Source organism: Odontesthes bonariensis, chromosome 6 (assembly GCF_027942865.1).
Source record: "Odontesthes bonariensis isolate fOdoBon6 chromosome 6, fOdoBon6.hap1, whole genome shotgun sequence".
Taxonomy (NCBI): domain Eukaryota; kingdom Metazoa; phylum Chordata; class Actinopteri; order Atheriniformes; family Atherinopsidae; genus Odontesthes; species Odontesthes bonariensis.
Window position 1 is genome coordinate 18164930 of NC_134511.1, and position 22978 is coordinate 18187907.

General features: G+C 39.5%; 1 protein-coding gene across 1 annotated transcript; it reads left to right on the plus strand.

Moving 5' to 3' along the window:
* The first annotated feature begins 1151 nt into the window (after positions 1–1151).
* On the plus strand, positions 1152–22475 carry plcxd3 (phosphatidylinositol-specific phospholipase C, X domain containing 3). Its single transcript, XM_075467726.1, has 6 exons — positions 1152–1413; positions 14673–14929; positions 15613–15786; positions 18197–18372; positions 18851–18952; positions 19949–22475. Exons 1-6 carry the CDS (start codon positions 1311–1313, stop codon positions 20106–20108), a joined length of 972 nt encoding a protein of 323 aa, XP_075323841.1. The 5' UTR covers positions 1152–1310; the 3' UTR covers positions 20109–22475.
* Positions 22476–22978: the final 503 nt, after the last annotated feature.

The following is a 22978-nucleotide window of genomic DNA, read 5'->3' on the forward strand; positions in this document are numbered from 1 at the left end:
AAGGAAAGCAAGTAATATTGAATCAGTTCAATCAATCAAGAATCTTTATTGTCACTATGCAGGCATAATGAAATTTAGTTCAGGAGCTCTTGGCTTTGGATACACAAAAGATATAAGGCATAAACCCTATTAAGCTGAGAGTCAATCCTTTGAATATGTAGTATCAATCCCCAAAAATGTTGACCCAACCCAGATCTATTAAGATGTAAGAACAGAATTGCGTACTGTTGGAAAAAAAGCCAAATATTCAACATGTTATGGGTTTATGTGTGTTTGATTTATGCACAATCATCGAGAATGAACAGCAAACCTAAACGCAGTAAATTGATGTTATGCAAGCACATTTTCTGTTCAATCTATTAAACATGTGTCCCAGTTGATTTATTGTTTTTTCTCCTAGTGTGGGTTTGTGGGCACGATTCTTTCTTAGGCTCAGTGAAATGTCATGCATATGAAAAAGATACAAAGATGCAAGTCTTCCTATTCTCAGTCTTAATACCAGTTTGGTCCATTTTTTTGAATGACTCATGTTATAGTGGCGTGCCAGCTGATTACCACCACAGATTATGTCAGCAATTCTTTGTCACTGGTATTTTAATTGCAGCTGTAATGAATCACATCCATAATGCTCTCAGTCACTCAAGTACGACCTTGGACATGAAGCTCCTTGCAATCAGGTTTTGGATTCAAAATTCTTCGCAAAGTAGGCTTCTGATAAGATAAATACATCGGATATTATATATTTCCACTCCGTGATTTATTGATTCCATTCATTCAAAACAAGTTATTCACGAATCAACGTATTTTGTGGCATCAACCTTGTTAATCTTTGACTTTGATGTGTGCCACAAACCAACTGCCTTGTTCGAAAAGAGGTTTTACTTGCAGCCGTCGGATGGTGGATATTCTGGCCGCCTAAATTCGATTATGAGAAGACGCATGTGTTCTGTGTAATAAAACTGGACGCGTTGCATTATATTCTGGTGCTTTCTAAAGGGTAACTATATAACTAAATGTACCCGCGTCAGTGGTATTACTCGGTCACGTATTTTACGTCTACCCACCGAGTGTTGCCATATTTGGATCCGTCCAACCGCATCTTCATAATTGTGCTGCGCGCCGATGTGCTGCTGCTCAAGGGGGTGTGGACACGCTAATGTGTGTGTGTGTGTGTGTGTGTGTGTGTGTGAGAGGGAGAGAGAGAAGTGAGGCTGTGTGTGTGTGTGGATAGAGAGGGAGACAGAGAGCGCGCACTCCAGGTTGGCGCAGGCACCGGTCCGGGAGAACTGAGCATTGTGCAAGGTGCCAGCATGGCTTCGTCTCACGGGAGAAGCGACCTGCGGTTCGCAGACTGGATGGCAAGTTTACCGCAGGGCATGCACACTATCCCGCTCACTAACCTGGCCATTCCCGGTAGGTGCTTCTTTCCGTTGCCCCCCTGTTTAATCACGTGTGGAGCATGCCCAGCTATTTTCATCGCGCATTTATTCTAGTGCATGAGAATTACACTGATTGGGTGTGCTGACTTTTAACACTGTGGTCATTTAGCCACTTCTTAAACTTTGATGTTTTACTTTGCATTCCCTGCAACTCCAGCGTCCTTAAAAAATGATGGGAGTTAAACTGTACATAATTAGAACAATGCAGGACCTGTTGCGCAGCGCGAGAAGTGCTACCCATAGTCTCAGCTCAACTTGCCTGCGTTAAGGGCCGTTATCTCAAGGCTGTGAATAACACCAAGGTGACTGATGTCTTCTTCTCCCGATGAGAATGCCAGAGGCATAAGAGATGAATAATACGTGGATTACTCGTTTTAGTGTTTGACTTCTGGTGTATTTGCTGGGGTGGTGGCCAAAGAGGAGAAGATACGTTGCAGATGAGTTCAGTCTGTGCCCTCTGAAGATAGGAAAATGAGCAGTTAGACCTTTAGCCAACAAGTGTGCAGGTCTCCTAAACTCCATTCAAATTGGAAATACTGTTTGTAAAGCTGCTGATCTGACTGATGGTGTGGCTTATTAGCGGTTAGTTAATTCCCCATTTGCTGCCGAGCGATTATCACACCTCCACAGAAAGCGCGTTCATTCTTCATTTTTTTTAAATTTCTAATCCTTTGTGTCTACTCTCTCTTAATCCCTTTTCTCCGTCTCAGCTTCACTATCCCCATCTCTCCTTTCACGTTTAACTACAAATTGCCTGCTGTGTTTACTGGCTGGCATGTGGAATCATGGCATTTCAGATGCAGATGGATTGATGTTCAATGTCCAATGAGGCGTGGCATTTTACCAGTACTGACCAGTGCTCTTGAGGATGCTAATAGAGGTTATGCAATTGCTCCTGTATTTAATCCAGTACCAACTGAGATCTGAAACAGCATGGCATGCATGCTTGACATTTTGCTGAATCACACAGATTGTGCTGTGTTACACCACAGTTTGCCGATGCCAAAGCAGCATGCAAACATATTCTGTCCAATTTAATTACGTGTCATTACTTACTGGTTCTGTCTTGCAGCTCAGTTGCTCTTAGTCCATCCTCCCTTTGGATACAGATTGTGAAAACATTCACCAAATCGTGGCACCATCTTGTATTTGTCTATAAACATTTGGCATAATGTTTACCAAGATAAATCCTCCAATCCCTAGGATTTTATAAGACCTTATTTTAGCAGCAGCCACGTGTTCTTCTTGGAGTGTACATTTGATTTCTTAGAAGCGCATGTCGCACATCACACTCTTTTGTCTCATCTCAGAATGCAGCCTTTTTTCAAGCAGGAATAAAAGTGGGACACACAAGAATCACAAAGATCTACCGTTTCACCTCCTGCACAAGTTTAATCTCTTCTCAACCTGCATGCAAGGATTGCTTCAATTTAGGATGTCGGTGTAAAAATGCTGCAGTGTAATCTTTACCATACCACTCCTACTACCTGTAACTTAGGGATGCTACTTACTTTTGAGTAAAACAAATCAATTAAATAACCAGCCACAGTCAGGATGATGCAGGCTGTATTAGGTCTTAATCATGTAGAGAGCATGTAATGGTATGTAACTCCACAGACCTTCTGTATGATTAGCAAATCTTTCTTTTGAGGTATTGTGCAGCCGAATGATTTATGTAGAAGAGGAGGATACTGTTCACTTTATCACACATTATAGTTTCTCTTTGTAGCACCGGTGTTTGACAGGACAACAGCTGCTGTAAGTCAGCTTGTACCTGCATACCAAATGTGATGTTGCTGTTCCTGTACCTCTGATCTCTCTGACTAATTTTGAAATCAGTTCAAGCGCTGCAGTAGTAATAATGCAGGTTATGAAGGTCCTGTAGTGTACTGTTGACTACAGGGCTGGTCTATTTGTTGGGTGATCTATGTTGTTGTTGATGTGTTTGTGTAACCAGTGTAGATGGTTAAATTGCAAATATAAATCAAATAGAGCATAGTGCACATGTAGGTTTGCTTTCCAAAGCACACAAATCCCTGACAGTGAGATGAATTGGTAATAATTTGTAATACTTAATTATCTCCTTTAGATTTATGCATTTCTATGCACTTCTAACTTCTCTGCCTTTCTGTGTTTCCCTGTGTGTATGATTTACATTTGGGATAAATAAAGTATTTTTCATCCATTCATTCATTTCCAAGTACCAGTTTCTTATAGTCCTACACGTATATGCAGAGCAACACATGGCAGAATTTCTGTGCTTTCATATAGGCAATCTAAAACTGGCTGTATTACTAAATGAGCAGTTTTCCCTGATGCAGTGGAAATCAAAGATAGTTTTAAGTCTTTAGCCTTATAGCTCACTTTTTGATAAGTATCTGACTCGGGTTCAATTGAACTGTACTGTATTTTCTAACACTCTTTCCTCACCCTCTTTGCCTCCTCAGGTTTCTTTTCTATGTTCCTCAGGTTGTTCTGGCATTCATCATTTCAGCTGAAATCATTTCAACCACCAGAGAAAAGTAAATGACATCCGTGTCCCTGTTAGGTTGCACAATAACGAAAGCTCTCTGTTTAAGCTATAAATCATTCTTTGAATTTCCTGGGAGATTTTACACCCATTGGCCGAAATAATTACATCAATAAAGCAAGGCGCGTAGAGGGAACCCATCTAAACGCTGATGGTATCATTAGCCTCTGGCCATTAAGTTGTGCAATTAACATTTACTCAATGATAATGATAGATTGAGACAAAAAGTATGTCCCTTAAAAAAGATTGAAATTATCCTTATCACCCAGTGTCTGTGAGTTACAGTAATCAATAGGCAAAATGATAAAAGCTCACAACAGTTTTGCCCTGTCCTCTGGACAGAAGAGTTTAAGACATTATTAGCTTTAAATAAAATATACAGCTGGATGGCATCAGTGTAACCAGGTAAAACATATTGTGAGAATAAAATTCTGAGGAAAATAAAAGTAATCAATTCTTGGATAAGTGAAAAACTATTTAAAGCTATATATGCTGGGATGGTGAAAGAGATGATTGATTCTGTCAAAAGAATAGGTTATGACTAAGTAAAAACTGCATGATTGTCAGGGCCTAAAGGCACCAATGACTCATGTGTCACCTGGGGGAGAGCTGGGGGGAACTTAGTGGTGTTGTGAAAAATTTAGATGAGCTAAGAAAGAACAACTTTTTTTGTGAGCACTTCCTTGTAACAATTTTGAGAAAGGAGGATATTCGGTAATATCCATGTAGAAAGTTTTTTTTTTTTTTTTCATTTTATTTTGAGGGCAAGAGGAAGCATGATTCCTGACCGGCACGTTGTCATTTAGATAATTAGAGTTAAAGAGCTGTGTATCGTGCTGTGACTCATGACACAGGGCAAGAGAGTTTTGCTTGTGTTAATCATTTGAGAAAAAATCATGCACATATTCGTGAGGATAATCCCATTTGCCTTATCGCTTATCCGTCGTGTTTGTGAGGTAAGGTCATAGCAGCTTTGCTTTACTGGCAACACACTGGCCACTGGCCACTTTAGCGTCACATTATGAGGAGCTATGGAGTAGGATTCGGGCGGACTGCGCTGGTTCCACTAAGGGTGGAAGGATGACCATAGGAGGCATAGAAGATGTAGTTGAGAAAGGATGCAGTCACGTCCCCCACTGGCTAAGCCAAATAGTGAGGGACATGATAGGCTGTTTACCTAATACTAGATCTGCTAGGTAAGTGCTGAAGATTGCCTGGCAACACATTTTTATGGCTGAGTTTGCCTGCAGTTGTTGGCAAAAATTACTGTGGATCTGTTTCTCTGTGGTTCTGTCACTGACATGTGAGGAGAAGGCAACCAATTGAATATCCCTTGTTTCATCTTCCTATTTCAAGAATGTAGGATAAACTTCATTAAAGCTCGCGTTTGGTCTGTCTGCTCTGGGCAACTATAGAAACACGGTAGACTCTGGACTCTGGGAAGGAGGATCCACACTGTCAGTTCATGTAATCAGCCTCACAAGAAAATGTGCAATATGTGTGTTTGTCGCAAATGTCCGAAACACAGCAGTATCACAATAAAATTGCAGAAATTGTGAGATGGTAATATTTTTCACTGCCTATAACCATTTATTAATATCTAAATTTAACTACGAATTATTATGCCTTACCCTAACATAGTCAAATGTGAAAAAAAGTTGTTGAACCACACTGGGCCGTAAGGGACTCAAACTTAGTTGTCTTGTGTTGCAAGAAAAAGAAAAGAACGTTATTTTCATGTGATTCTAACTTATTGCAAACATAGTTTGAATATTATGTTACATTTATGATAAGAGAGTCCCTAAATGCAACCCTCTGCAACTCATATCTTTAAATGTTCTTTTCTTTCTTTTTTTGTTTAACGATGTACTTCTAAATATTTGTTCTCCAGAGGGGACGAAGAGGATGCCAGACATACAGAAATGACAAACAGGTTATTTAGTTTCTTCTTTTCCCCTTTGCAAAGTAATTTGTTTCATTTCCAATATCAACAATAATGATCAGAACAGTTTGAAAACTATTGGTGATAAAAGCTCATTACATTAATTGGGGTCATGAATTAAACACTCTGCATTACATTTGGCTAAAAGTGGTATATTTACCTCTGAAGAAAAATGTCTTCATCCCGAACAGGCAAACTACTAGATAGGATAGACACTGTACCTCAGTGATGTAGTGCCCTCATAATAGCAGTATCGGAATTGCAGTGGGCTCAGGGGAGCCATTCTTAACCTCTTGTATTGCCATCTGTAACCGTTCAAGGCTTTAGGAAAGAAATGAATAGGATACCTTTAGCTAAAGGAGAAGCGTGAAGGCTATTGAATTAAGTTAAGATTGTCTTGCAGGCAATGTGTAAGCAAATCCTTTGGAGACGAGCTGCCTTCGGTCTTCGTGGTTCTCTCTGGATTGGAAAAAAAGGTCAGTTCAGGACTTTTAGCTCTGTATCCCGCTATCAGTCTAATGACTTTCACACCCTAAAATAAGGTAAAAAAAAAAAGACATGCCAGGATAAACTCTGGTGGTGCAATAAGATGTTTTAAAGGCCAGAAAATCAAGTAGAATCCATTGAAAAACAGAAAATGGAACAATCGAAACAAACAAGAAGTTTGGTTGTGAGACAAACAGAGATGATGAGAATATTAATTCCAGGGAAATAAAGAAAACAAAGGTGAATGGACACAATACAGCTGTTGTAGGATATGGATGTACACCAACCTTTTCCTTTAAGTTTTTCCTAAGTCAACATATTTTACCGGTTGCACATCCAGTCTATTTGTGGCTCTTAAATTAACTTTAATGTTTCACCAACCTTTTCAGTATCAGACTAACCTACTGAAAAGTGTTTAATCCAATTTAGCACTGTTTTTTTCAAGCAATACCAGTGTCTTCATTTGCACATTAAGTTAAATGGGATTTCAGTGATGGTTGTCATAAAGCATGACAAAGTTGTCAGAATTTGTAGCTGCCACATATATATTTGAAGTGGTTCAATATGGAGTCCCTACGGGTTCTTTTCCACTATCTGCTTGGAGCTAATTTGTTTTCCAGCAGAAGAACACTTAATTCTAACAGTCAAATAATTCAGCTTCATCCGAGATGTATGACCTTTTGCAGACTGCTACTCAAACAAAATGGAAAAAGGGTAGCATTGCTGCAGACAAAATGAGATTGCTGCAAACCGAACAGGAGTTTAAAGAATAGATGATTGCAGAAAGGGCAACATCCAAAGACCCAACATCCTACAGACAAAGAGGAGATGATAGAAGATAAGGAATCTTCAGTTTATATCTATCTTCTAGTAACGTTGAACTCATCTCCATCCTGTCATTTCTCTTTCCCTTCTCATATTCTTCTCCTCTCTCTTAACATCCCAAAATAGACCTTGAAAAGGACCACGGTGAGAGGTAATGTTTTTTTTTTTTTGCTTAAAGAAGAGTATAAACCACCGGTGGTCCTCTCTGAAAGCTCTGCTCTCATTCAGTGAGAATGACTCAGTTCACACAGGTCAATTCTTTAAGGCAACAGTCATCAGCCATCACCACCACCATCATCAATAAGTGGCTCCCTCTGTCTCTGCTCGTTTGTGCCTTTTTCTGTCTCACCTTCGGGCTTTGGCTCTGTTTCTTTTCACTTTTAGTAACACACAAACCGTGTGTTGGCAGGCACAGTTTGTGCCTTGTAATTATGAAGCTGACTGTCAGAGCAAAACCGTTACCAAAGTTCAAAGTCTCCTGTGCCTTCCGGCTGCTGTGACCATTTCTTTGACTTCATGTTTTTTTTTTTTTTTTTTTTTTATGACACTAGAAAATAAAAAAAGACAAATTACTGTGTTAATCTAATGAAAACCAGACTTTTAAAATGCACGCTAGTCTAAGTGAAATTGCACAAAATGAAGCTTCTCAAAGCCGGACGAACATATTAAAATAATGCAGTGGGGAATCAAATCACTCCTGCATGTATACGCTCATATAGAGATTAGCCTCAGTGTTTCACACATTCTGCCATCTTCTTGCTTCTTTTTTTATTTTAGAAAACAATAAAGCCTGTGTTCATGTTAATACAACATTGCAGTGACATACTTAGGTTGATAACTTGATCCAACTCCCGGGCATATATATTGAGACAAGGAGGATGGTCTGATTCTATGTTGCTTAGTTCAACTCAGCACGGTGACTCATATTGAAAAAAATATTTTAAAAAGCTGGCATTTATTCATTCATTTATAACAGTGAAGCCATCAAACAGCTTGAGAGTACAAAGCTTATGAATGTTTTTCTATGAGCAAGTCCTTATGACGATGGACTGTACAGTAGCCCTGTCAAATCAAAGTGATCAGATAGAACCCAAGCATCTCTTCTGTGAATCCCTGCCCCTATCAATTCATTTTTCTTTTCTCTACTAAAGAAGAAGTGTTAGGTTAACAGTTGTCCCATGGTGCCCTAATGCACCACAGCTTTTACTAGAGAGATTGTCAGATTGCCAGGAATTAAATGGGAAAATACAAAAATATCTTATTGGCTTACTCACAGTCATGTAAAAAAGAAAGCACACTCTCTTTTCAGTTTTAAGATATTACGTACCAACACACACACACACACACACACACACACACACACACACACACACACACACACACACACACACACACACACACACACACATCTGATCCATACAGATTTTAAAATAAGGTAAATACAACTTGAGATCACCATTCTCCAGTGGGAAAGATTACTCACAAGTGGACAACATAGAGGACAGTTACCAGTCTTTACAGGTGTGGGCATCCCTTCAATTTCACAGCACAGTCAGAGTGGTTAGAGAAATTGAAAAATTAAATAAAAGTACACCTGTGACTACAGGCCTCAGTTCGCATGTTAAATCTTAGTTTATGATATACAATTAGAAAAAGACTGAACAAGTATGGCCTGTTTTGAAGGGTTGCAGAAGAAAACCTCTATTCCCTAGAAAGAACATGGCAGCACAGGCTTGTAAATCTGCATCTGAATAAAAGACTTCTGTCACAATGTCCTTTGGACAGGTGAGAACAAAGTGGGCATGTTTGGACATAATGCCAAATTCACACCAACTGCCAAGCAAGATGTTGGAGGGTTGATCATTTTTGGCTTGTTTATCAGCCATAGGACCTGGCCATCTTGCAGTCATTGAGTTGACCATAAACTCCGATGTATATCAACGTATTCTAGACAGAAAATGTGAGGCCATCTGTTGGAATGTCTTCCGCAATGGTGTGTGATGGTGTGTAAGTTATGGTGTAATATCACGTGTTGTTGTTCATCTCAGGCTGTCATTTACCTAATCTCTACCTAACCTAACCAAGACCTGGTTCGAGATCTGTGAATTCTATTTAATTATGTCCTAAAACATAAAACTTTAGTATTAAAAAAAAATCTGTCTCAGTGTTAAAATTAAACACATTTGTTTTTTCTGCATCCTTAAAGACATGCTATGCAACTTTTTCATGGTCATAAAATTGCTTGGCAATCATCAGTTTGCTTGGCTGACCCGTTCAGATGAAAACGGTGACATTTCCATCTCCATCTGGTGGCCCTAGCCCGAAACAGCGCTTGCAACTTTGCCTGTGGCGCCGCGTGCTTTGTTTAGCTCTGGAAGTCTCGCGACACACGAGAGCCGAGAACTACTGCTTCACGGCAGGTCGTAAAGGGCTCTGAGCCGAGCCAGGTAGCCTGAGAGACACACCCCCTCTCCATTAGCTGTCGACGGCTAATTTGAATGCGGTTAGCTTCTAGAGTTGTAATATAGTTTGTAATAGATATCGTGATGGAAGAACCACCGCTACTTGCCCGTCTGACCGCTGAGTCACCCAGAGCCAGCGATTCAGACGGGCAAGTAGCGGATCCATGCCAACTCGGAGCTTTTTAAGTTTCGATTCTGTCTCGTGACTTGACGAGCGAGCGCCCAGTCGGCAGCTACAGTAGGCAGCTACAGGCAGCTACAGGCAGCTACAGGCTCGGTTAGCGTGGCTTCATGCATCTTGTACAGTCGTTGAAAAATAATCATTTAGTGATATAGGGAGGGCAAGATCATTCCATGTTGTTTACTTGTAGGTCTAAACTCAGCATTGCTTCACCTAATGCTACCACATTTGTCGCTGTGTAAATGCACACACTAGCTGTTGTGTCTGGCTTTCAGATAAAATGGCATTGAATTATTACTTGCAGAGATGGGATTTATGGCTCTTTTGGGGGATCCGGCTCTTCATGGCTCGTTCCTTTCAAAGAGCCGTTCAAAAAACTGGCTTGTTTGGCTCTTTTTTTATTTTTTTTTTAAAGTATTTTAGGCTTATAATCAATTTCCGCCATGTCCGCTCGTACCCATGGTTACTCAAAAGATTTTCTTAGTCCTATTTGACCGTCTCTGGTTACTCCACAAACGCAAAGTCCTGCACACATTTGGGAATGCGGCAGAAATCATACATAAGATGCATAAGTTACATTTAGCTTTGGTATCCCCCTCAGCTGAAAAGTGGTCCCAATATTGCTCCTCTTTCTCTGGCTCATTTCGAAACAAATTTGGCTGCTTCCCTTTCTGTCCCTTTCTGCGAGCAATGAGTGACTGACTGTCTGACTAGATTCCTCTATTACTTTTCCCTCACGTTCTATGTGTGCGCTTGTCGGCGTGGCGCTGCTTAGGCACTTATTTTCGCGCCATGAAGGCCTCCCCTCCATACAGAAGTGTCAGTGCTCACTCAGACACTCACTGCTCATGTGAAGGGCACGTGCAAGCTGCCTGCGCCCTAGCCCCCCTACTCGTAGTTGTCCTATGTGGGGGGAATCCGCAACTAGATGTCCCCTGGGAGCTGCGTGAAACACGCATGAGTAAAAAAAAAAGAAAAAAAAAAAAGAACGAGAAATAGGCTCCCGCGCCGCCACGACTCGGCTCCCTTCGTTCATATCAAAGAGCCGTTCAAAAGAACCGGCTCGTTCGCGAACGTCACAACACTAATTACTTGACAAAAATAAATGAATGAACTTGTAGCCGTAGGCTGCTCTTTGATTTATCAAAATGAATTGATAAATGGGACAAAAAAAAAGGCGAGGCGCATAGCCACTAAACAGCAGAAATGTTTTTTTTTTGTTTGTTTTTTTAATAAGTGACTCAAGTGATTCAAGTGGTCAGTATAACTCGAATCCCCTCCTCGAAATGATCCAATCAGCCCGGATTGCCCAAAAGATTCGAGTTAAGCATCTCTACTTCTCCAACTCTCTGCCAGTGTCTTGAAAAATAAACCGTAAATTGCCTCTGGTGGGTTTACGACAGTCTGGCTAGACTGTCGCCTATTTTCTACGGAGCTCCCCCTACAGCTTTGGGGTGTGTATTGCATGGTAAACAAACCCCATATTACTGAGCCCTGCTTTAAAGCCCTACTCCTGTAAGACCCTGTCTGCTCTAATCGGTCAGCTGACCGGACAGAAAAGGGTTGGGCAAACAGCTGGTTCGTTCATTGTTTCATATGTTCCAAACTGGCCAGAGACCAGACATTATGCAAATTGGTTTCCTTGTGATGTTTTTAATCAAAGGAAGAAACTTGAACCTGAACTTAAAACCAAAGTAACTACCTACATGACTTCTTAAAAGAATTCCAGAGCATCAAATTAATTATTTAATTGCTCATGGTTTCTAATGGTTTGACATATTACCTAATTGTATGTTTCCATTGAGATGTGATGCTGCGTTTACAGTAAGTGATTTCATAACAAAAATGATAATTAATCGTGTTCAAAAGGCAGGATTGATTGTGATGGACTGATACTTTCACATCACAAGTTTCCGTTAGGGGTTCAGCTGTCACTGGAACTTAAAAATATATATTCTGTAGAATAACAGAATTTTATTACTATTATTACTATTATTTTATTACTATTACTATTATAACTTTCATTTATATCAACGGCACTTCTTTCCATAAGACATTATCACAAAAAATATTTGAAGATTTTAGACCTTGATCTTTATTTGTTACAGGTTAGTCAATTTAATAAAGTATATTCAAAAGAAAAAAAAAAGTCCAAAATTACAATCAGTATCTCATATGTAACGACCTGCTCCCTCTTTGTTTTTTTTTTGTTATACTTGATGTTGAATTAGATAAAAAAAAAAATTGGATTATTTGTATGTAAGAAGCTAACTGAGGGCACCGTTTTTGCCTTGAAGATACAGCAGTCGAGTATTTTTTGGCATTTTCTGACATTTGCATGGAGAAAATAACTCACATGGAGAATGATGATAATTTAGTGACATTTGATGTATTTTTGCACAACATTTAGGGCCAAAAAGAAAATGATTCAGCTGATACAGCTGCTGTGGCCAGTTAAGGTCATACTGTGTTTCGCTGTGACCCTGGTGACGCGGCTCGGGCCAGTAGTGATGTGGTTTGCTGCCCTACCCCAGGATTCAACTGTCTACTCTGCTTATGGCCATCCTCTGTGAAGACCTGGCACTGGTGTATAGATAGTTTAAGGTCAGTTCAGGCTGTGTGTCAGTGTGTTGGTGGAAGGTAGGGGTGCAGAGATAGGAGTGATTGCAGTAGCACAGGAGGAGCTAATTTGGGTAATTTGCACACATTTACACACGCAACCTTCACATCTAAATTACGGCATTCACCTTGGATCAGTTTCAAGAAAATGCTTCAGAATCAACATTATTACTCACAAAAAAATTATACTTTGATCCTTTAGAGATAACGGTGAGCACCACAGCTCTGTGTTTGACGTTAGATCTGCTTATTAATAATAATTAAGCACTTTAGAGTGCACTTTTTTTCTGTCAAGTGAGTCTGTCCTCTCTGTGTTTCTGTCTTTCCGTCAAAAACTCATCAAGAGGTGCCATAGATTTATCGTCCATTCATCATTAACAGAATATTCAATACCTTGTTTGAAAAATATCTGATAAATAAAAGTTTGTTTGAAAGTGATGTGACAGAAATTGGTTTCTGAAGAGTTATGTTTTGTCACAAATGTCGTACTTCTCAGCCATTTAAAAAAAAAAAAAGTTATTTAGTTTAGTGTTCAGGAAATAAAATGCAGTTTGAAGAAGTTTAGGTCAGTGATTGACTTTGCCATTTCAGAATAATATATCTTTTCTTTGTCTTGACAAACTTCTGTTTTTCACGGTGCGTTTCTGGTCACTGTTCATCTGTACTATGAAGTACCATCCAATCATCTTTGCAGCATTCAGGAGAATCTGAACAGACAGCCTAAATATCTAATTTGCAGTATTCATCTGACTGTTTCTGTTTTCTATCAAACCATCAATAAACAGTAGTTACACAGTGCCTTTGAAAGCCATTCATGCCCATGCCATCCTACAATTTACAATTGATGTTGGATGCCTTGGGTCATGAGTCGTTCTCTAAACCTTTTTCTTCCAGTCAGTCAAGCAGGGGTGGAGCTTAGTTTCATCTGTCTAAAAACTGTCCCAGAACTGGTTGGGATTTTAAGATATTAAGATTTCTTGGCATCTTAAAGTCTAATCTCTGTTCTGACATTTCTGTTCCTGAGGGTAATGGATGGTTTGCACCCTGTGGTGAACCTTTTCTTATTTGCTCTCATTAAATCTTCTCTTTGTTGTAGACTTGGATGATGAAAATAATGATAATGATCCATTGTCTTACCAAAGAATATTCTTCAGTTGGATGGATGATAAAAAGGGTTTTTCTGTTTGCTACCCTAACTTTTGTAACTCTTCACTTACTGATGTGTTTTTCCTCCTCGAGTTGACTGTAGTTGATTTGGCCACTCTTCATGACCGTGCTGTCTGTTTAAAGGATTTTCTTTGTGTTTTTTCTGCATGAGGATGGCCTTTTTCACTTTCAGGTGGACTGAGAGGTCCTTTGACTCCATATTATGGTTTTAGAGTAGCTTCCAAATGTGAATACAACACTCAAAATCAACTCCAGATTTAATCATTATATTTGATGAGGTAATAATGAAGAAAAGCCCACAACTGTCCATGAAACCTGTCCTTGAATTAATTGTTCAATAACATTTGAGGCAAAATAGGGTTCTACATTTGATTTTGCTTTGGCAAACAGCTGAGGAATTGAATAACGCATTCCAACCTCTTCATAGCTGTCTCTCTTGCTTCATCTGCCCGTCCATACTTGTGTTGCTTAATTGGTAGCAACTAAACTAAAACAACTCCACATTTACCGAAAACTTTTACATGCTACTGATGGCAACAGGGTCTCAAACTATAATGTAATGGGAACTTTTGTTGAGAATTTTTTCATCAAGCTACTTTTTCCAAAAATGAAAAAAATGAACCCTCAGCCACAAATTGAAACATTCTTTGGGCCGACATACTGTATTGTGGACCGAAAATATCGCAAAAAGAACAGGAAAATAGTATACGTGCTTCTGAACTGTAAAACTAACATTGAAAGTAGAATTTAGCTATAAAAAAAACCCAACAGGACTGCTACCATTTTCTCCTCTCTCTGAGAAATATGATGGATGAAAAATGTTGTGAGTGTTCCCAGGCTTGCCTCATTTCAAGTTGTCAGAGTTCATGATTGAGGACAACGGATGCTGTTATTCAGAGTTGTTGCCATGGCACCAGGCTGCTTTCCAATACTGACCCATCTCTTTCAGTTGTCTCGCACCACAAATAAAACATGCTGCTGTCAGTACCTGTATGCAGACTCACGTTGATGTCCTCCTCAGGTTCCCATGATTCCTTCAGTTTCTACATCGATGAAGCATCTCCAGTGGGCCCTGAACAGCCAGAGACGGTGCAGAACTTTGTTTCTGTTTTTGGCACGGTGGCCAAGAAGCTAATGAGGAAGTGGTTGGCTACACAGACCATGAACTTCACAAGCCAACTGGAGGCTGGAATCCGCTTTTTTGACCTGCGCATCTCCACCAAGCCCCGCGACCCTGATAATGAGCTGTACTTCGCCCACGGGCTCTTCAGTGCCACGGTTGGAGCACAGAGTGTTTTGATTTTTTTTTTAATGTGATGACTATTTAGCAATACTTGTGGTTGCCAAGTGATGTTTGTACATTTCTGTGATGGTATATCTCTTGTATGTTTGAGTGCAGACTAAGAGTTTAATAATGCAAGATACTTCAGAGAGTTTAAAGCAATACTATGTAACATTTCTACCTTAAAATAACAGTTTCAAAAAAATTATGCGGCTTGAATGAGTTTTAATATTACGATTGGCCTGTCTCCTATGCCCTTCGGGGGTCTGAGTTGGAATAACTGCGCTATGTAACTTTGCTGGACCGGCCCGGGAGCTGAGCGGAAGTACTTCGACTTGCTTTCTCGCACACCTACCGCAAAAACAAATAGACCCCTCTCACGCTCCCAGGTATAAGGCTAAGCTAGCGCAACATTGTCAGTACGATCATCATGGCAGCTCGGCACCGAAGAAACGGAAGAAGACGTTGACTGATGAAGCAAAGAAGAGAAAGAGATTTACGACAGTGTAACCGTACATTACCTCCAAGCCTGTAGGGGGAGCTCCATAATGGGCTTTTTGAGAAGTTACATAGTATTGCTTTAAGTACACAGTCATAGTTAGTCTAGATTTTGGTGTAACCATCTCATTATTGAAATTATTGAAATGGTTGATGTTTGTGTATTTGTTTGTTTTTTTAGGTCCGAGAAGGCCTAGAGCAGATCAGTAGTTTCTTGTCAGCTCATGCCAGAGAGGTTGTCTTCCTGGACTTCAACCACTTCTACGGTGTGCAGAATCAGCACCATGAAAAACTGGTGGCCATGTTGAAAGAGGTGTTTGGAGAGAAACTCTGCCCTGTTGTTTTCGCTCAGGAGGTACACTGACACTTTACTTTTAACAGGAAGTTATTTAACTTATCAGCAGTCCCTAAAGTTAATTTCAGGTGCACTTTCAACCGTTTTCAACTTGATCTCGAGAAGACTAGAAGTTTTTTTGGTAATTATTGTTTTCTCAGGCCAGAAAAAAGACATTCATTTTTTTGATCACTTGAGATGCAGAGTGATGGTTATCACATCCCTAATCATAGTTCTTTTTTTTTTTTTTACTCTGAACATGCCCTTTTTCAAGATTCAAAGTTTTATTTGTCACATGCATAGTTATACACGGTACAACATGCAGTGAAATGACCTTTGACCGCCGTCCACAAAATACAAACTACAAAATATAAACTAAGTAGCAAAGTAACATTAATAGAAAGTTAAAGTAAAATATATAAGCAAGATTAAAATACAAAATAAGATTAAAAATATATACATATAGAATAAAATAGAATACAAAATAAAGTAAAGTAAAGTAAATATATGTATGTGCACAGGTTAAAGTCCGAGATATGTGCAAAAATGTGCAAAAAAATGCACAGGTTAAAGTCCGAGATATGTGCAAAAATGTGCAAAAAAATGCAGTCCGGTTGTGTGTGTAAGTGAGTCTTTTGTACAAAAGACAAGTAGAGAAGACCTGCAGCTGAGTGGGGATGAAATAAAGGGAAGAGGAAAAGCCAGTAGAGAATGTGTGGATTTAGGGAGATAATAAGCTTCTCATTGTTGAAGGGACATCTAGAGTGGTGTTTAATTTCAGACAGCACAAATGACTGGTATTCTTTTCTCCACAGGTACTTATTCCTTTCCTGATACTCGTTGTCTATTCTACTATTCCTTTGTCATCTGTTTACCTCACAGCTGCTCTGTTATCTCAGTGTGCACCAACCAGGATTTCAATGTTGATTCCTTGTTGAAGTTTGGCTGAAATGCAGTCTGAACATTCAGGACTATATAAGCCCTCTTTCCACTAGAATGTAGCCGCAACATTAATATGTCACAGAACACAGTATTGTTTTCAGTCATTTTTATAATTAGTTCAAGTATTAGTGGAAAACTATGTTTATAGATTGTAAGTTATTTCTCAAAATTGGTGTAGGTGAAATCTGGTCTCTTTAAAAACATATTTTTCAATGCATTTAATGTGTCATAATGTCCTTATGGTGGGCTAATAGGACGTTTCTCCTCCTAATGGGAGTATTAGTATGCCTTAATGTAAAATAAGCTGCACCTATGTCTTGAATGAGTATGTGCAACTGAGAACTTTTATCTTCATTTGCTCCAATGGCATAACATCACTCTTGACTTTGGCAATGGCAACATTGTGCTGTTTTATTCCTTTATTTAAGAAACAAACAAGGTAGCTCAATACCAGAAGATTGCTCAAAACTAAAAGATCTTTTGTTTTTATGTTTTTAGATATTTTATGCAAACTTCAGCAAAAAAGTCTTCCAGTAATTAGCACAGACTTCCCTGGATATGCCCAACTCTTAGGTTGTGATTTAAATGTATTGCCACTTAAGTTCTAACATGCTTTTCCACCATCTAGCTCATCACACAACAAGGTTGTTTTCTTAAATCATCTGACAAATGATCATTATTTTTATTTATTTTTATTTATATGGTTTTTCATTGAGACATTACCATAGTAACAGATGCAGATTGTGCTCATAGTATAAACTGCTGCAGTGCACAAAAGTATTTGCTGAATTTGTTAGTCTTCAGTCTTTCTAATCATGTGATACTGATTAGTAATATAATAACTGTGGTTGTATGTAACAAAACTGTCTGAAATCCAAAACACGTACCTGACAATTTCTACGATCTAAGAATTGATCAGTGCTGCTTCTTGCATGAGTGATCTATTACATGAGACACATATATTCATTTATTTACATTTACCAGGTACATTCTACAGAGCCCATTCAGATATCACACATCTTTCTTTCTCCTCAATGCTCCCCACGACAGAGCTCCTCTTTTGTACTTATCATATCATTCAGACAGTTATTTAGTTTTAACTATTTATTTTTTAGCTACTTTGCTTGAACATTTTCATTTTATTAAAAAAAAAGTGTTAAACACAGGGGTTTCAAAGAAGATTATGTCTTTAAAAGAAGAGCCAAGCTTCTTTGGGGTAAAAGGCCGGTCTGCTGTGCTGACTTACTCTTATCTTGAACTAGGATGTGTGAATGAAATAACAAAAACTTGCAAAGGCATCGTATCTTCGGCTCTTAATGAAGTTGAACGTGCTGTAGAAATATTTTTTCTTTTGTCTTTCCAGGGCTGTTCCTTGACTCTGTAGATATCATGAGTCTGGTTAAATGTCTTTCAGTTACTCAGCACAGAAACGGCACGTTTCTCACCACATAACCTCCTGCTCCCCTGAACATTCTCCATCCGTACTCAGGTGACTCTGCAGTATCAGTGGGAGAAGGAGTACCAGGTGCTTGTCTTCTACCATCACCCCATGGCACTGGAGGTGCCTTTCCTGTGGCCAGGCCAGATGATGCCCTCTCCCTGGGCCAACACCACTGACCCAGAGAAGCTGATTCAGTTCCTCCAGGCATCAGTGACTGACCGCAGGTATGTCAGTACATTCATTTATCTGGGGGCATTTGGAATTAGGTTAAATTGAGGTAAGTCTCTCTTCTCGGTCATGTTATGGGCAACAATTAGATACTTATCAAATTAAGTAGTTTACTGGATCTTTACCTTTGTTTGAGTCCAACTATAATGGGTAATTTCCTCATCTTATTCATTTAATTTTACTGGTATACTGCTACAACTAAGACAAAAACAAATACATTTATACATACAGCAACATCTTCAGTAAAACCTGAATATCAATTCATATATAATTTTGGATATATGAATCCAAAATGTTTGACTTCTTTGGGGGGGGAATTTATTGCAACCAATGCAAAAGTGAAGTTAAGTTTATTCATATAGTCAGCCATACTGTGCAGCAAATGTCTTAAGGTGCCTTACACGAATAAATCAAATGGTAACCAAAGCAAGAAATTTACAGCAAAAATGTAAATGCATGATGTGATCTCTGCAGGAGGAAAGGGACGTTCTTTGTCTCCCAGGTGGTTCTGACACCGAAGGCCAGTACTGTGATGAAGGGTGTGGCTAGTGGACTGAGGGAGACAATTACAGAAAGGTGCATACAACTGAAAGACAATTGAATTATCTGGGCTTTTTTGTGTTTATGTCTGCGAAACACACATTGTGCCAAAGATTATTTGACAGGATAAACACTGGCACTATGGGACCAAAACTTGTCACAACACCTCAGGCACCTCTGCTGTGACACGATTTACCCATAACAACCCACTATAAAATTAAGTTATTGGGCATGTGCACATGCAGACACAAATATATGTGATTTACTGTGGCATTTAGGAATTTAATTAAAAGGCTTGTTGGTTTCAACAGATGCCCCTATAGGCATTTGACACTGAACTCATTTGAATCCTTTTTGTTTTTAACAGCTGCAAAAAAAATAAAAACCTTGAGGCTATGCTTTTTATACTTCTCCTTCCTCTTTCTTTTATTCATATGTTGCCCCCCCCCCTCAGATTTACCCTCAGCTTTGTCTGTATTTCACTCCTTCTTAATGTCACCCGTTTGTTAAAAGCCTGAGCAGCAAAACCATAAAATTTTCCTTGCATGAATTATTCATTTGATAATTCCGCTATCAGCCATTCTCACCAGGCATTTAGCTACTTTGATGTAGGTATCCTTCAAAATTCCAAGCGTTCATTTTGCCACATCGACTGCCAGTGTAGAACTCAGCCTTACAAGAAAACATGAAAACATGAGGGGGGAGATAACTTGTAGAATTTAGTCCCGCATAATGCTGGGTGAGGCGTTTGCTGGGGATGTGCTCCCCCGGTGCTTGCCTCACATGAACACGTCCAGTGAGTGTCCTGTGTCCTTCTCACAACCAGACACCAGCTGTGAGAAGGACACAGCCAGACATCACATGCTGCGTCACAGATATCTTTTATCACAGTCAGCCCCATTCTGTGCTAAACCAACCAACCATGAATCATCCCTTCATCTGTTGCTCTCTGTATCTTTTTTGACGACTTTTCCCCATAGTGCTCTTTCCCCTAATGTGACACTGTTGTGCATGTTATGTCCATCCTTGCAGGGCATTACCGGGAATGATGCAGTGGATCAGATCGCAAAGACCTGGGGAGAGTGGCATCAACATCATTACAGCTGATTTTGTGGAGCTCGGAGAATTCATCAGCGCTGTTATCACCCTAAACTATCATTACCTGGATGATGATGATGATGATGCCACCTGAAAGCCCGCAGGGGGCGTCGGAGAGCGCAGTCACCGCCACGAGTAGCAGTGGTTGGGTCTGTGCTCTCAACCTTTTCTCTTTGGCATTTATTTCAAGAGGGGAGCTGTAGTGCTCCGTTAACTTTATTTAGGGCTATAGTGAACCGAGAGATCAAGGGGGATGAGAAGAGACAAATTGAGGGTTGCAGAAGCAGTGGCGATGTTTGGTTGAAGCTCTATCCGAATGAGGTTAAGTTTGTTTCCTGTCTTTGGGGATCAAAACCTTTTTGTTTTTCAAGCTTTTCTTTTCCTTTACACCCTCTGCTGTAAAAACTAACTGCTTTTTCCTCTGATCGGAATGTTCACCACTTCATCAAGCATAGGTTTCTCAGAGCATATCAGCACTCTGCAAGCAGTACCGCTAATTCAGTCTTGATATTTAAGTGATTGTGACAGTTTTTTAAGAGGTTGTTTTAAATAAATCTGTGTTACTTAAATTGTTGGCTGGTGTACGTAGCTAGCTGTTGTATGTCCTCTTAGGATAATCAGTCCAAGTGAAGTCCTCTTTTTCCTTTTGTTCTTCTTTTTCAAATAAAATGCATCCCCGGTCAGATCACTGCAGGTGTTTTTTGAAAAGCGCCCTTTGGCACCTTGATTGCAGAGTGTTCTTTCAGTGTGTTTTTTTCAGTACATACATCAGTGGGGGTGAGAAGAGACAGTAATGTTGTCCACTGGAGTCAGCTCACAGTCAAGACATTTATCAGGCAGATCCATTATGAAACAGTGGATTGATCGATTCAAACCACTGATTTGCAAAATCAAACCACAGAGGAAGAGAGATTGAGAGTGTAGCTTGGCTAGCTGGGGAATAACACCAATCATGTTATTTACAGATGTATTTTGTCCATCTGCACAAAACCATCAATTTCACATTTTCATCAAGCTGGAAATTTCAAAACAATCATCAGCTCGCAATGCAGTAGCTGCAGCCAGTAACTTCTCATGGTGTTCATCCAGCGTGACACATTTCTTGTATTTTGTGGTGGATGCAGAGTCGTGATAGCGAAGTGTAAAAAAATACAGTATACCTGGGTGCACGAGTGTATCCACAGAGTGTCTGTCTTTCCTTTTTCTGGTCGCTTGCCCCCTGTGCATTTGTCTGTACTTGCTGCTGTAGTGCAGTACATATGAGTCATCATGAAATGTATCACCTTGCTGTGTCTTTCATAATACCAGGTGATGACACTGCATAACAGTCACTTAGCGACAAAATCGACTTCAAGTAAGAAAAGTGTAAACATTATGGGTCAGGGGGTCCTGATGTGACCAAAGTGCTTTGACAAAAGATGTAAAGGTAAGATTGAATTCTGTAGCTTTTTGGTGTCAACTTAAATAGATGTTTCGTGTTTTTGAATCCCAGACTTTCTGCTGTCAATGCTGGTGGAACACATTCAGGACCCATTATTCTTATTTATTTTTGGTGTATTTCATTTCAAGAGAAAAAAATTCTATCTATTGCAATGTATTAAACATTATGCATGAAAAACAAATCTCATATCTCATACATCCAAACATCTTAGGATCAATGTGGCATTTTCTGTAGAGAATGTATTCTGCCACAACTTTATCGTCAAGTTAGGCAATATAAAGCCAAAAACATCAAATTCAGCTCCTCCAATTTCGTGAATGTATGTGTTTTGTTTGTAACTGTGCCATTTCTAAAAGTCTCATGCGAGTGACTGAATTCCAGCGAGAAAGTCATGTTTATATTGCATTCTTCAGTGCAAGCAGTACTCCTTTCACTTCTGTGTGGTTTCATGCCAAAATGTTTTATATCGTGGAAAGTTTACACTTTCTGTATTTGCAAATATTCTACTGCCGATAAATTGTAAATTATTTGAATTATTGCTAAAAGTAATCAACATTTTCTTATGACCTGTACCTTAAGTGAGCCACCATGCAGCTATTATTATTTTGTACTTCTGTGCATGAAATCTTCTACATATACCTACTGCTGTACACCGGTGGGGTCCATGAGGTTAGTGCACATCAATTGCCCTTTTTTTTTTTGCATATTTCCCTGAAGAGCATGCGTGCATCAAAGCTGGAAATGTTCCTTCCCTTTAAGATGTCTAAATCAATTTATTTTACATGTTGCACTGCTCCAAACCCCTAAAACCAAACAAACAAGAAGACTTGAAAGAGCAAATTGTGTTGTAAGAACATTCGTGTCTTCCTTGGTCCAAGCTGTTGTCATTGCCCCTATGTTCTGGTGTGAAAAGTCTTTTGCTGTTGTAAAACTTAAAAAAAAAAAAACTTTCACTCAAATGAGAGTGACTCTGTTCTAAGTGGAAAATGGCCAATCAAATAAAGCTTCTATGCCTACTGAGTGAAGTATTATTCTGTGAATGCAGCGTCTGGCAGTTTGAGTGCTGATTGGTCGCTTGGTTGGTTAGTTGCTTGACTAAAGAGATCGTTGTTGTAACCATTACAATAAAACTAATTTAATTTCATGACCAAATGGCAGCACTCTAGATGTAATGATTTTCTGCTTTTAAGCTTGCGTGCCAGTATTCACTTGCTGTCTATGCAGAGGAGCATCCTAAAATCGTCCTGTTTCCAGGGTGATGAGGATGGAAAGTGGGTGGGCAACGGCTCCTATAGGGTGACCTTACTGAGCCTGCATTTTGTACTGAAGCATTGGCCATTGAGCGCCCAGGTGTGCATCTTGTGTGCACCTTATTTTACAGTACCTTCAAGGTCTTTACTTGAGTTGTTCTGACATACTGTTGCTATTTGGTGACAAATCATTATGTATGCGTATCTTAATGTCTGCCTTTTTTCTGTCACACACACACACACACACACACACACACACACACATGCAGATGA

What these genes read in the sequence shown, in the direction of transcription:
- plcxd3 (XM_075467726.1), top strand. Translation starts at nt 1,311, where the DNA reads ATGGCTTCGTCTCACGGGAGAAGCGACCTGCGGTTCGCAGACTGGATG. An exon ending in CTGTTGTTTTCGCTCAGGAG is followed by an intron (nt 15,787 to 18,196) that starts GTACACTGACAC and finishes ATCCGTACTCAG; the next exon opens with GTGACTCTGCAGTATCAGTG. An exon ending in AGGGAGACAATTACAGAAAG is followed by an intron (nt 18,953 to 19,948) that starts GTGCATACAACT and finishes CCATCCTTGCAG; the next exon opens with GGCATTACCGGGAATGATGC.